Below are 12,595 nucleotides of genomic sequence, written 5' to 3'. Positions count from 1 at the left end.
CATTAACCTATATACTCAATCAATATTTCTCACTTTTTATTGAATGAAAGTTTTTAATATAAATTAAAATACCAAAAATATTATGATTTTAAAGAAATATATAAAAAAAAGATAAAAGTTGATAATGTAAGAGTGACATTTAAAAAGTCAATTAGAAAAAGGGGAGAAACGATTTTTTTAAATTGAGGGGGAGTTTGATTTTCAAAATAAAGTTGGGGTATAAATAATTTTCACCCTTTATATTTGTTTTAGACATTTTTACTTTGTATATTTGAACTTTGACAAGGATAACCAATACATAAATTTATAAAATATTGACATTAGTGTACTATACTATACTCTCTACATTTATGAATTATGACTAGAGTGAATTTTGCTAAGGGTTGCCCAATTTTATTGGTTCATTGGTAATGGGAGATCAATAAAATGACAAGGCTTTTAAATAATAATAACTTTAGATTAATATATTAATCCAGTATTGAACAAAAGAGAACATATAATTGACAGCTTGTGTCTGTGAATGTTTTTTCTTCCTGTTTTGTCAGTGAGCTTTAGATTCCAGTTTCATCATTATTAAAACTTCATCTAGTACTTGTTTGATTATTTAAACTTCATCTAGTACTTGCTTGATTATTAATTAATATTTAGTAAACCCCAGAAATCCATGTTATTGTCTCCATTTTTCAAAATTTTGATTTGATTTTTTATTTTTTGTACACACCCCTAATTTCTCATCTTGTGCCTTACATTTTGATCCGTCCAAATTCAGCTTAATCCTCCCAAAAGTTTTAGCATTAGTATACTATATTATATTAAAAGTGGGAAGACTCCAAGTTAAAAAGTTGGATTATGAAAATGCCTTTATAAATTAAATTATAAAAATGTTCTTATAAAGTCATAGTATTTTTAGACAAAAATGTAAATACACATTATTTCTAATAAATACTATCATATTCATTATTATTATATATTGATGGACAAATATTGAATATTTTTTAAGAAATAATGGGTGCTTTTTTACTTTCTTAAGAAATAACTTTAAATAAAAAAAATTAGTTCCACAAAATTTAATGGAAAAGTTATTTGAATTGGGAGTGACTTTCTAGGTGAAATACGAATAATTGAGTAACTTTCAAGAACTATCCTAAGGTGTTTGGAGTGAAAATTTCTCTTTTTTTGGAGTTGAACTTGGGGAAACAAATTGGCCATAAAACAAGATGGGACACATGTGCTAAACACGTATTGAGAGCTAGTTAACAAAAATATATCATGCAGGTATAGTCCTTTATAATTCACTTCTAATGGAGCTTTATATCTGGCTTTCAAAAAATGCTGAAAAAATTATTGCCAGTTTTGTCGTTGTTAAAACTTTTATCCAGTTGTCTGATGAAATACTTCTATATTATATTAAAACAATATTTCTAATGATATACAAATTTTGTTGCTCCACTTGAAATTTCTAATGATAAAAGATTCTTGAATATCACATGGACACACACATAGAGAGAGAGAGAGAGTTGTTTATAGGTTAAACTAGATACAGGAATTTGTGCTAGCACAGATCTAATATGAGTTACTTTTTTGTTTCGATTTATATGACACAGATAAAATTTTGGAGAGTCAATCAAATTTTAATATGATTTATAGATATATTAATTTGTTAATTTATATTCTTTGTGAATGAGTCACTTATTTCTCTAGAACAAGAGGACCCTAATAGAAGCGGTCATCTAGAGATGTTAATTCGAGCTTTGAAAGTTTTACATAAATATTATAGACTGAATATGATGATTGAAGGGTACAACCTCTTCTCTTTTTTCAAACCAATGATTCATATAGTCAATGAACGCACCAAAGCATAATATTACTTTTTGCTTTATAGAAAATTAAATCAACTTCAATTGAGATCACAAGTTGCATCTACTGAAGTAAAATCTTGGAGTTGTTTGTCCTGTTCAAGCAATGTCATTTCTTGATCAGCCATAACAACCCAAGCTTCAATTCCACCAGGAAATTCTATAGAATCTAATAAAACAATATTATCTTTTACTCCAAGTATCGCGATAATCGTTAAAATAGACTGACCCCATCCAAAGTTTGCTTCATAAATGGGAAATTTACACCAACTTGAAATTCTTAACACGCGAATATCATCCTCTTGGCTCGTGATAAATTTTCCGACTTCATTGAAATTATTGTTTACAAACTCAAAACCATCCTCTCCGCGGATTTTCTCCACGTAATTACCATCAATTCTCCCAATTGCACACTTTATTTTTCCTACCAATGAAATCCATTCATTTTCCACACTTGCTATAGAACTTGTTATTAAAAAAAAGTTACCAAATGAATTTTCATCCAAGGGTGGAACTATTCTATGCCTTATATTCACTGGAACGATTGCAACAGAGTTGCACCTTTTTGCAGCCATGAAACATTTCCATAACAAAGCTATAATAACTTCTACACTCGTCGCGTTTTCATTGTAACCCCAATTGATCAACTTATCCTTCATTTTAGTTATATTTGAATTAGTAAAAATGAATCTTTTTACCTCTAGTTTTTCAGCTACAGGATGAATTGGTATGCAGTTTTCCTTTGGCATGTCATCAGCTGTCTCTCTTGGTGGAAAAATTGATGATAAAGAGACGAAAATAGAGTCTTTTCTTACCTTGTTGGCCCCTGTGTTGTTAGGGCTCTTCAAAAATGTTGGTGGGTGCATGTCGGATAAAGTAGTGTATTTTTGAAAAGTCTGACTCGTGTGCAACAACATTTCTGAAGAGTCCATGCAACATGTGTTGCTTATTAATCCTTCACTTGCATTGCACCAATACTTGATGAATGTGCAAAGGCTAGAAGCATCACCAAGCTTATGTGAAATGGAGATACTAATTGCTATGCCACCACAATTGAATAAGTTAACTTGAATGGCTAAAAGTTCTTGAAAATTCAATGAAGTCCCATCTGAATTGTAAGGTGTGAGTTGGACCAATTCATTGGATTTTGGATTCTTGATTATGTCTAAAAGTGAAGCATCCACTTGTGATTCTTGATAGTAAGCTCCCTCATCATTGCAATCAATTGAATATTGGGACTTCATTCTTCCAGCCAAAGGGTAAAATTGAGTTAATGTTTGGGAAAGTGAAGTTTTTAAGTGGCTGCATATTTGTGATTGTGTGATGGTTTCACTCCTTTTATAAAACAAAATGATTGGAATTGAAGAATGAGGTATTATTTCATCTATGAAAGAGATTTTGTGCTCTCTAAGTTCAATTGGAGTTGGAGATGATGGCTTGATAACCACTTCACAAATCTTGGCAATTTTCATTTTTTTTCTTGAACATGTAAGATGAGAATATAGCTTGTTCTTGCACATAGAAGTGACCAAGTTTAACATCTATACTGACGGCTTAAGCTTTTCAAAAAAATGGCAAATAATGACTTATAATAAGTAGAATTAGTAATTCAAAAAATAAGACAAGCGATCTTTCACAACATTATGAAAAAATCCGAAGATCCTTTTATGTGATAAGGAATCTTCCTCCCCCATAAGGAAACAAATGCTACAGGATGTACATGGACCGGGTTGGTTCGGATTTTTTACAAACCAAACCAAACCAAACCATTTGTGTTGGGTTAGTAAATCTATAAACCAAACCAAACCAATAAAAGTCGGGTTTTTTGATATCAATTTTTTTTGGGTTTTTCGGATTTTTTCTGGTTTCTCGGGTTTTTTCAAATTTTTTGAATTTTTCATAGTCTCTACTAAAAAGCACAGAGCAGTACTTCTTAAAAAGAATTCTAGTACAAAATATCAACATATAAGATGAACGCAGAATACTGTTTGAAGTTTTAACTTTATAATATAACTTTATAAGATGAGCTATTTTTGTATATTATTTAGATGAGTTTCTCAAGTCCAAAGCTAAATGTAAGAAAGAAAACAAAAATTATGAAATTTTTTTTTAAAATATTTATAAATTACATTTTAATAAATATTTTATGTATAACATAATTTAAAATTAGTATATCTATAATCGGGTCGGTTTGGGTTCGGTTTGACTTTTTTTAGTTAAAATCAAACCAACCCTATAATGGTCGGGTTTTTTTTTTCAAACACCAAATCAAGTCAAACCAAACCACTAGTTGGGTTTTTTTTTGTTTGGTTCGGTTTGTCGGTTTGGTGCGGTTTATCGGTTTGCCCTGTACAGCCCTAGCTACAGGATTGACTATAATAGTTACTTGTGATAAATAATTCACTTTGTTTTTTGATTGAATAAAATTAAAGAGCTTAAGTCCTTGTCTTGTGATAAATAATTCACTTTGTTTTTTGATTGAATAAAATTAAAGAGCTTAAGTCCTTGTCTTGTGATAAATAATTCACTTTGTTTTTTGATTGAATAAAATTAAAGAGCTTAAGTCCTTGTCTTGTGATAAATAATTCACTTTGTTTTTTGATTGAATAAAATTAAAGAGCTTAAGTCCTTGTCTTGTGATTGTATCTGATAGTAACTAATGAACTAATCGAATAGTTCCACTATTAAGTCCTTGTCATGTATTGTGTGTATGATAGTAACTAATAGAATAAGGAAAATAGTAATATTTTGGTCCTCACGTTATTGTCTTATTGTGGTTTTGGTCCTGGTTATAAACAAGTTATGATTTCTTATCTTCAATTAATTAAAATGTGTTATTTTAGTCCCCAAAATTAATAGATTTGAGAATTATTATCTAAAGCAACATATATATTTATTCTCAGGTATCATTTTACTTCTACTTACATCCAAGTGTTATCTTGTTTTAAGAGTGAACATCTAATTTGCTATCAAAATCGTTTTATTGGCGATTGGTGAGGTCATAATATACGTATTTTTTCCTATTTTTTGTTTCTGGTATATTTTGCACTTTTATTGCTATAATATAGTACTCCATTTCATGGTGATAATGACTAAAAAATTGTCATCGGCTTAATTCACAATTGGTTGTGCATTTATATTTGCTCATACTTCACCCTCAAAAATTGAAAAAATCAATTCACACACATGTCTATTAAACAAATCACACTATGATATTAAATTCTTTTGCCTCTAACTCTTGGCTTATGTAGAGTCTGTCAAATATTTTGTGTTCTTAATCAAAAAAGTTTAAGCTATACATTATATTATCATGTTTATCCGTTACTGTGTGATTTATGTAAGTTATACATTATATTATCATGCTTATCCGCCACTAATGATATTTAAATTATTAATTTCAACAAATAATAGACTAATATATAAAACAACAAAAAAAATATTCACTCTGTGAGGAGAAAAGTAGACTAATCTATACAAAACAAATAGACTAATATTATTAGTGATTTTCCACCATTAATAATATTTAAATTATTTATTTCAAACAAAAAATAGACTAATATATCTACATATAAAATTATCCACTTCTCATGAGGAAAAAAATAGACTAATATACAAAAAAAAGTAGAATAATATAATTAGTGCTTATCCACCACTAATAATAGTTTAATTATTTATTTCAACAAAAAACCATACTATTTAAAAATATATATATACTTATATTATTAGTGCTTATCCACCACTAAAAATATTTAAATTATTTCAACAAAAACTTGATATTTATATCCAAAAAAAAATCACTTCACAGGAGGAGAATTAAAACAAGCACGGATTTTAGACAAGCAACACGTGACAAGTGAACGACATGATTCTCGCTCATGACTTGAAAACTGCAAGTTTGAATCCTATTCCAACTTTATCCTCCAGGTGATGAGGATATATTCCTTGTGAGCCACTTATTTCTCTGAAAGAAGAGGTCTTCGCACCCCTAACTCCTTTACCAAAAGTCAATTAGGGACCTTAAATTCGAGTATTTAACGTTTTACCTAAATGCTATCAACTAAATATGAGGATTAACGGATGGAACCTCTTCTCTTTTTTTCAAATCAATGAATCATATATTCAATCAACTTGTTGAAGATGAATAAAACATCGATACATAATATACTTTTTGATTTGTAGACAATCAACTTCAATTGAGATCATAAATTGCATGTAATGAAATAAAATCTTGACGTTCTTTGTCCTGTTCAAACAATGTCATTTCTTGATCAGCCATAACAACCCAAGCTTCAATTCCACCAGGAAATTCTATAGAATCTAATAAAACAATATTATCTTTTACTCCAAACATCGCGATAATCGTTAAAATAGACTCACCCCATCCAAAGTTTGCTTCATAAATGGGAAATTTACACCAACTTGAAATTCTTAACATGCGAAAATCATCACCTTGACTCATGATCAACGTTCCGACTTGCATAAAATTACTGTATACAAACTCAAAACCATCCTCTCCGCGGATTTTCTCCGTGTAATTACCATCAATTCTCCCAATTGCACTCTTTATTTTTCCTACCAAAGAAAACCATTCATTTTCCACACTTTCTATAAGACTTGTTATTAAAAAAAAAGTTACCAAATGAATTTCATCCAAGGGTGGAACTAATCTATGCCTTATATTTACTGGAGCAATTGCAACAGAGTTGCACCCTTTTGTAGCCATGAAACATTTCCATAACAAAGCTATAATAACTTCTACACGCGTCGCGTTTTCATTGTAACCCCAATTGATCAACTTATCCTTCATTTTAGCTATATTTGAACTAGTAAAAATGAATCTTTTTACCTCTAGTTTTTCAGCTACAGGATGAATTGGCAAGCACTTTACCTTTGGCGTGTATCAGTTGTCCCTCTCGGTGGAAAAATTGATGATAAAGAGACGAAAATAGAGTCTTTTCTTACCTTATTGGCCTCTATGTTGATAGGGCTCTTCAAAAATGATGTGCATGTGGGATGCTTCAAAAGTAGTGTATTTTTTAAGGATTTGGCACGGGTGCAACATTATTTCTGGAGAGTCCGTGCAACATGTGTTGCTTCTTAATCCTTCACTTGCATTGCACCAATTCTTGATGAATGTGCAAAGGCTAGAAGCATCACCAATCTTATGTGAAATGGAGATACTAATTGCTATGCCACCAAAATTGAATAAGTAAACTCCTATTTTGGGTGGAAAAGCGAGCCACATATAAAAGGCAATTTCATTTGACAACTCAAACTAGAGACCTCTGATTAAAGATGGAAGGGTACTTAATTATTACCCTATTACATCTTTTGGTAGTATTACTTCAACTATTAGTTCAGCTAAGGAATTATTACTAATGTTATAATTCGAAATTTATTAGAGTTATGTCCGCTAAGGAACTATTACTAATGTAATCTCAAGTAAGGATTGCTTAGAGTTGGACGTAGAATTCCTAATTCAAACTGAAACATTAAGATTTTCCTTTTACAAACAAAAGGTTTGGCCTACTGGTCACTGGAGAAGAAGAAACACTATAAGATTTCAAGTTCAAATCCCGTCATTCTTATATGTTCGTTGAGGTTGTTTGGGGTCAAGGGAAGATACTGTACATTGCTTACAATAAAAATTGGGTTAGATGTCATTTTAACTTGTTCTGTTTTGATACTGTTGAATTCACTTTAGATAAAAGTGTTAAAATTGACAAGATTCTAGATAAATTAATGTAGCAATTTGGTACGAATTTCTTAATTCTTAAGTGGCGTGAAAAGTCAAAAGTGGATAAGTTAAAGTAAACGGAGGGAGTATCAATTATGTTAAAGAAGAGGCGAAATGAAATTTAGGCATTTATTCAAAATATTCAATAACAAATCAATAATGAGGTCAATTTGTTATTTGTTACGTTATGCGTTGTTCTCTTATTTGCCGGTGCAGTTGCTAAATCCGCTCAATTCCCCCTTCATGTATGGTTACCTAATGCCATGGAGGGGCCTACTCCTATTTCGGCTCTTATACAGGCTGCTATGGTAGCGGCGAGAATTTTTCTTGTAGATCGGCTAGTGAAAAATTGGTAAACTTTGACTTAATGTAGCAACTTGGTAGGTGAAAGTTTGGTAAACTTTGACATCTTGACAAGAATGTGATGTCATGAATGACATCAAGAGCAAGCATTTATTCCTATAAATGGGTAGCTCTTGATTCATTTAAAACACACCTCTCATCACATCTCTCTCTTTTCTTCTCATATTCTAAGTCATTTGCAAAATACATTATAAGAGTAGAGAATTGATAGAGCAATTCTCTTAGATGTATTTGGGATCTCTCCCCTTTCTTTGTTAATATAAAGGCAGTTGTTCTCTGGTGGACGTAGGATCATTCTGATCCGAACCACGTTAAATATTGTTGCTCTTCCTTATTCTTTATATTTTCACGTTTCCGCTAACAAAAAATATATAATTAAGTGTTAGGAAACTCTCTGATTAGTCCTCGTTAACAATGTCCTTGATGCGTTGCCTACTTATACCATGACATTGTTCCCCCTTCCTTCATATCTAGCAACGAAACTTGATAATAACATAGCAATTTTGTATGGCAATGAAATAAGGAGAAATAGTCTTTCAACCTTGTTAAAGCCATTTGCCAGAACATTTGGAAGGAGTGAGATGCTAGAACATTTTGTTTACTCGATGACATTGATGCAAATAGTAGTGACCCTCGAGTTGCTATTGTTACATGAAAAATATGAGAATGGTTTTGAAATATGTTGACATAATACCACGAGTCTCCTCAAGCTATGGAAGAAAGATTTCCCTGAAGCAACACTCATATAGCAGATCCCTACTTGTTTGGGACTAACTAGTAGTTGTTACTGTTGTTATTGTCACTAAAGCAACATTGGAGATGCAAACCATTATTGGAAGTGTCCGCCATTGGACATGTTTTGTTGTTTAACTACTAGAAAATGAATACTTTGAATCAGTTAAAAGTACATTATAATTCTTAACACAGCTAATAACTGGCACCAGGAGGATTCAACTCTGATGCACAACTATTAGTTCTATACTAATTTTAATGTCTATTTGCTAGCAAGAATGTTAAAATTTGTACATAAATTTTTTTGTTGGATTTCACTCCTGAGCAGTGGATTAACACTTATGTTCAAACTATACATTGATTTGCATAGAAGAATTAATGAAAAGATAGGAAATTCTACATGGCAAAAGGTTGATTGTATTCACAGGAAGAGAAGAGCAGTCCCTAAAATTTTGCTATGTTGCTCGGACCTTCCAAATATTGTTGATGTACCCTTGTCAGATCCTCAAAAAATTTATAGCTTTTGGAGCATCTGACACACTTCCGACAGTACTTTTTGAAAAATCCCAAGCAGCCCCTAGTTTTTAGCTATATTGCTCGTACCCTCCAAAATGTTGTCGCACCTATGTAGGATCATCCAAAATGCATAAGAAGGATCCGAAACACACCTTACAGCATGAAGAGTCCGAGCAACGTAGGTTCTTAATCGACATACTAGTATCCTAGCAGGTAGTGTTTATATATCAGCTAGACTGACTTGTGCAATTTCAGCAAAATTCTGGCAGCCCCTAACTTTCTGGACACATGAAGAAACAGAAATCATTTTCTTTGTATTCTACTGCAATTCAGCTTGAATTCAATACTTTCTTTGAAAAATAATATATAAATATATGGACACTGACATTTTAGCACCTAAATTTTATCAAACACACTAATAACAACGAAGAAAATATTCCTAGTTACATCTTTTCTTCATTTCCTTTCTAACTTATGGACAGGGAAAATATCATTTTCCTCTTCTTGCTAGTACTAACATTTTTCACTCTTCAACCTCCAACAGCTTCTCAGATGTTGGTTTCTCGTAAACGCCTCCAAGGCGAATGGCGATTGTTGCACAAAAGTATTGGCATATCAGCGATGCACATACAACTCCTGCGAAATAACAAGGTAGTTATCTTTGATAGGACTGATTTTGGACGTTCTAACCTCTCCCTTCCAGGAGGGCGTTGTCGTTATGACTCCCATGACTTGGTCCTACACAAAGACTGCTCTGCTCACTCTGTTTTATATGACATTGGTAGCAACACATTCCGTACACTAATGGTCCACACGGATACGTGGTGCTCCTCTGGTGCTGTCCTCCCGAATGGAACGTTAGTCCAAACCGGGGGATTCAATGATGGGGACCATATAATACGTACGTTAGCACCTTGCACGGGCAAGAACTGTGATTGGTTGGAGCTTCCCTGGACTTTAATTCAACGAAGATGGTATTCAACTGACCACATCCTTCCTGATGCACGAATAATCGTGATCGGGGGAAGAAAACAGTATAACTACGAGTTCTACCCGAAAAATTCCAGAGGTACCTCTTCCAGCCTCTCTGCTTTCAGACTACAATTTCTTAGGAATACCCGAGATGGGAAACACGAGAACAACTTGTATCCATTCGTGTTCTTACTACCAGACGGAAACCTTTTCATTTTCGTGAATACACGAGCTATACTTCTTGACTACAAGAAAAATCAGGTGGTGAGGGAATTGCCTTCCATTCCTGGTGATGAACCTAGGAACTATCCAAGCACTGGCTCAGCAGTCTTACTTCCTCTAGACGAAAATCGCCCTATGGAAGCTGAAATATTGGTGTGTGGAGGAGCACCTCGTCGTGCATTTGGACTTAGAGCTAATGGCATCTACATGATCGCCCTTTCAAGTTGTGGACGAATCAGTGTCAGCGATGTTCATGGTAGATGGAAAATGGAGACAATGCCAACGCCACGAGTCATGAGTGATATGTTAATACTACCCAATGGGGATATTCTCATCATAAATGGTGCATCAAGGGGCACAGCAGGATATGATAACGCGTGTTCCCCTGTCACTAGGCCAGTGATTTACCAGCCTAACAGGAGGGGACACAACAGGTTTTCGGTCATGAAAGCATCTTCAAGACCCCGGCTTTACCATTCCTCAGCCATTTTGATGACCGATGGACGGGTTCTAGTAGGAGGAAGCAATCCACATGGATTCTACAACTTCACTGGTGTGGAATTCCCAACTGATCTAAGCTTGGAAGCCTTCTACCCGCCATTCCTGGCCCCCGAACACAAGCATCTAAAACCAACAGTCCTCTCCATCGATGAAATCTTGATATACAAAAAAACATTTTCCGTGACTTTCACAGTGTTTAGATTCTTGAGACTGGAGACTGTTTCAGTCAGGATCATTGCGCCTTCATTCACCACGCATTCTTTTTCAATGAACCAACGAATGTTGGTGTTGAAGGGAGTCGCGATTGTTGCAGTATCCGCTAATATTTATAGGTTCACAGCATTTGGTCCATCAACTAAAGAAATTGCACCACCAGGATACTATTTGCTCTTTGTAGTACATGCTGGCATACCAAGCTCTGGTATGTGGGTGAAAATTCAGGATATTTCTGTGTAGTATTAGATTTGGTGACTTGACATAGACAAACAAGTGTGATAGACAAATTATGGTAGAATCATAATTTTATATAAGTTGAAACATGTGACTTAAAGCAATTTCTGAACCCCTTTATACATTTTATTAGAATTTCTCTTTTATCAAAGGAATTCAACAAACTTATATATAACTAAAATACCCGTTTTAACAATTTTCCAGCCAAAGTGATTAAACCGCCACCGGTCATATTAGTAATAAGAATGTGTCTATTAAACACTTCACTAACATTCAGTTAGAAAAATAAGACGTGTAACGTATTAAATAAAACTAAAGGGGTAACAATTTAATTTATCCTAAATATTGGATCAAAAAGTAAACAACTAACAGAACATCTAATCATCAAAGAAAAGGGACGCACGAGACGCAATAGTATAAACAAATATTTTTCCGTCTCGTTTGTGTGATAATAATATTTAAAATTTAATAAAAAGCTATATAATATCAAAAACTATTCATGTAAGTGAGTGATTATAAGAGTTTTACATATTTTTTAGGTTTAAGTTTAAAGTTGTCCATATATTTCACTTAGACACCTAAACAAATTATTTTTTCTATTAGACACTCCAATTTTAACAAATAAATACCTATGAAACATTTTCTTGACACCTAGTCAAAATAAATGACATGAAAAAATAACAAATCAAACAAAAACACGTGTCACTTTAATTTAAAATAATCATAAAAATAAATTTTAAATATAAAAAAAATAAAACTAAAAAGAATAGAATTTCAACCAAAAAAGAAAAAGAAAAATTCCACTTATACACCCCCGAACCCCCCAAACCTCCCCTTTCTTCTCTTTCCCTGTCCTTGTTCGTCATTTTTATTCTCCATTTAGAAAAAATGAAGGTTTTAACATATAATAAATATGAATTCACCACTTTTATTTTCATGTATGTCTTCTTTCTTATTCTAATTTTAAATTTGTAGTATTTTTAAAAAAAATCTTCTCTTCCTGTTTAATTTCAATTTCAAATTTGTTTGTTTATTTTTTTTTATTTCTTCTTCGTTTTGTTGGGGATGAGAGGATGTAGGTAAGGGGCGGATGTGTGGGGGGGGGGAGGTGAAGGACAGAGAAAATCTAATATTTAGATAGTGGTTTGGGGGGGTGAAGAGGGAGAGAGAAAATATAAAATTTAAATAGTGATCTCTATTTTTTCGATAAAGAAAACATGAATAATAAATATAATGATAAGAAGAT

General features: G+C 32.7%; 2 protein-coding genes and 1 pseudogene across 2 annotated transcripts; 1 reads left to right on the top strand and 2 right to left on the bottom strand.

Moving 5' to 3' along the window:
- Positions 1-1,849: 1,849 nt before the first annotated feature.
- On the bottom strand, positions 1,850-3,481 carry LOC129893156 (stemmadenine O-acetyltransferase-like). Its single transcript, XM_055968651.1, has one exon. The coding sequence runs from the start codon at positions 3,395-3,397 to the stop codon at positions 1,898-1,900; it is 1,500 nt and encodes a 499-aa protein (XP_055824626.1). The 5' UTR covers positions 3,398-3,481; the 3' UTR covers positions 1,850-1,897.
- A 2,564-nt stretch (positions 3,482-6,045) lies between these two features.
- LOC129893012 (tabersonine-19-hydroxy-O-acetyltransferase-like) lies at positions 6,046-7,101 on the bottom strand (annotated as a pseudogene).
- A 2,517-nt stretch (positions 7,102-9,618) lies between these two features.
- Positions 9,619-11,449, top strand: LOC129893155 (aldehyde oxidase GLOX-like). Its single transcript, XM_055968649.1, has one exon. The coding sequence runs from the start codon at positions 9,679-9,681 to the stop codon at positions 11,353-11,355; it is 1,677 nt and encodes a 558-aa protein (XP_055824624.1). The 5' UTR covers positions 9,619-9,678; the 3' UTR covers positions 11,356-11,449.
- The last annotated feature ends 1,146 nt before the right edge of the window (positions 11,450-12,595 follow it).

This window comes from Solanum dulcamara, chromosome 6, assembly GCF_947179165.1.
Source record: "Solanum dulcamara chromosome 6, daSolDulc1.2, whole genome shotgun sequence".
NCBI lineage: Eukaryota > Viridiplantae > Streptophyta > Magnoliopsida > Solanales > Solanaceae > Solanum > Solanum dulcamara.
The sequence above is the reverse complement of the archived record's forward strand: the minus strand, read 5'-3'. Positions and strand labels throughout refer to the sequence as shown.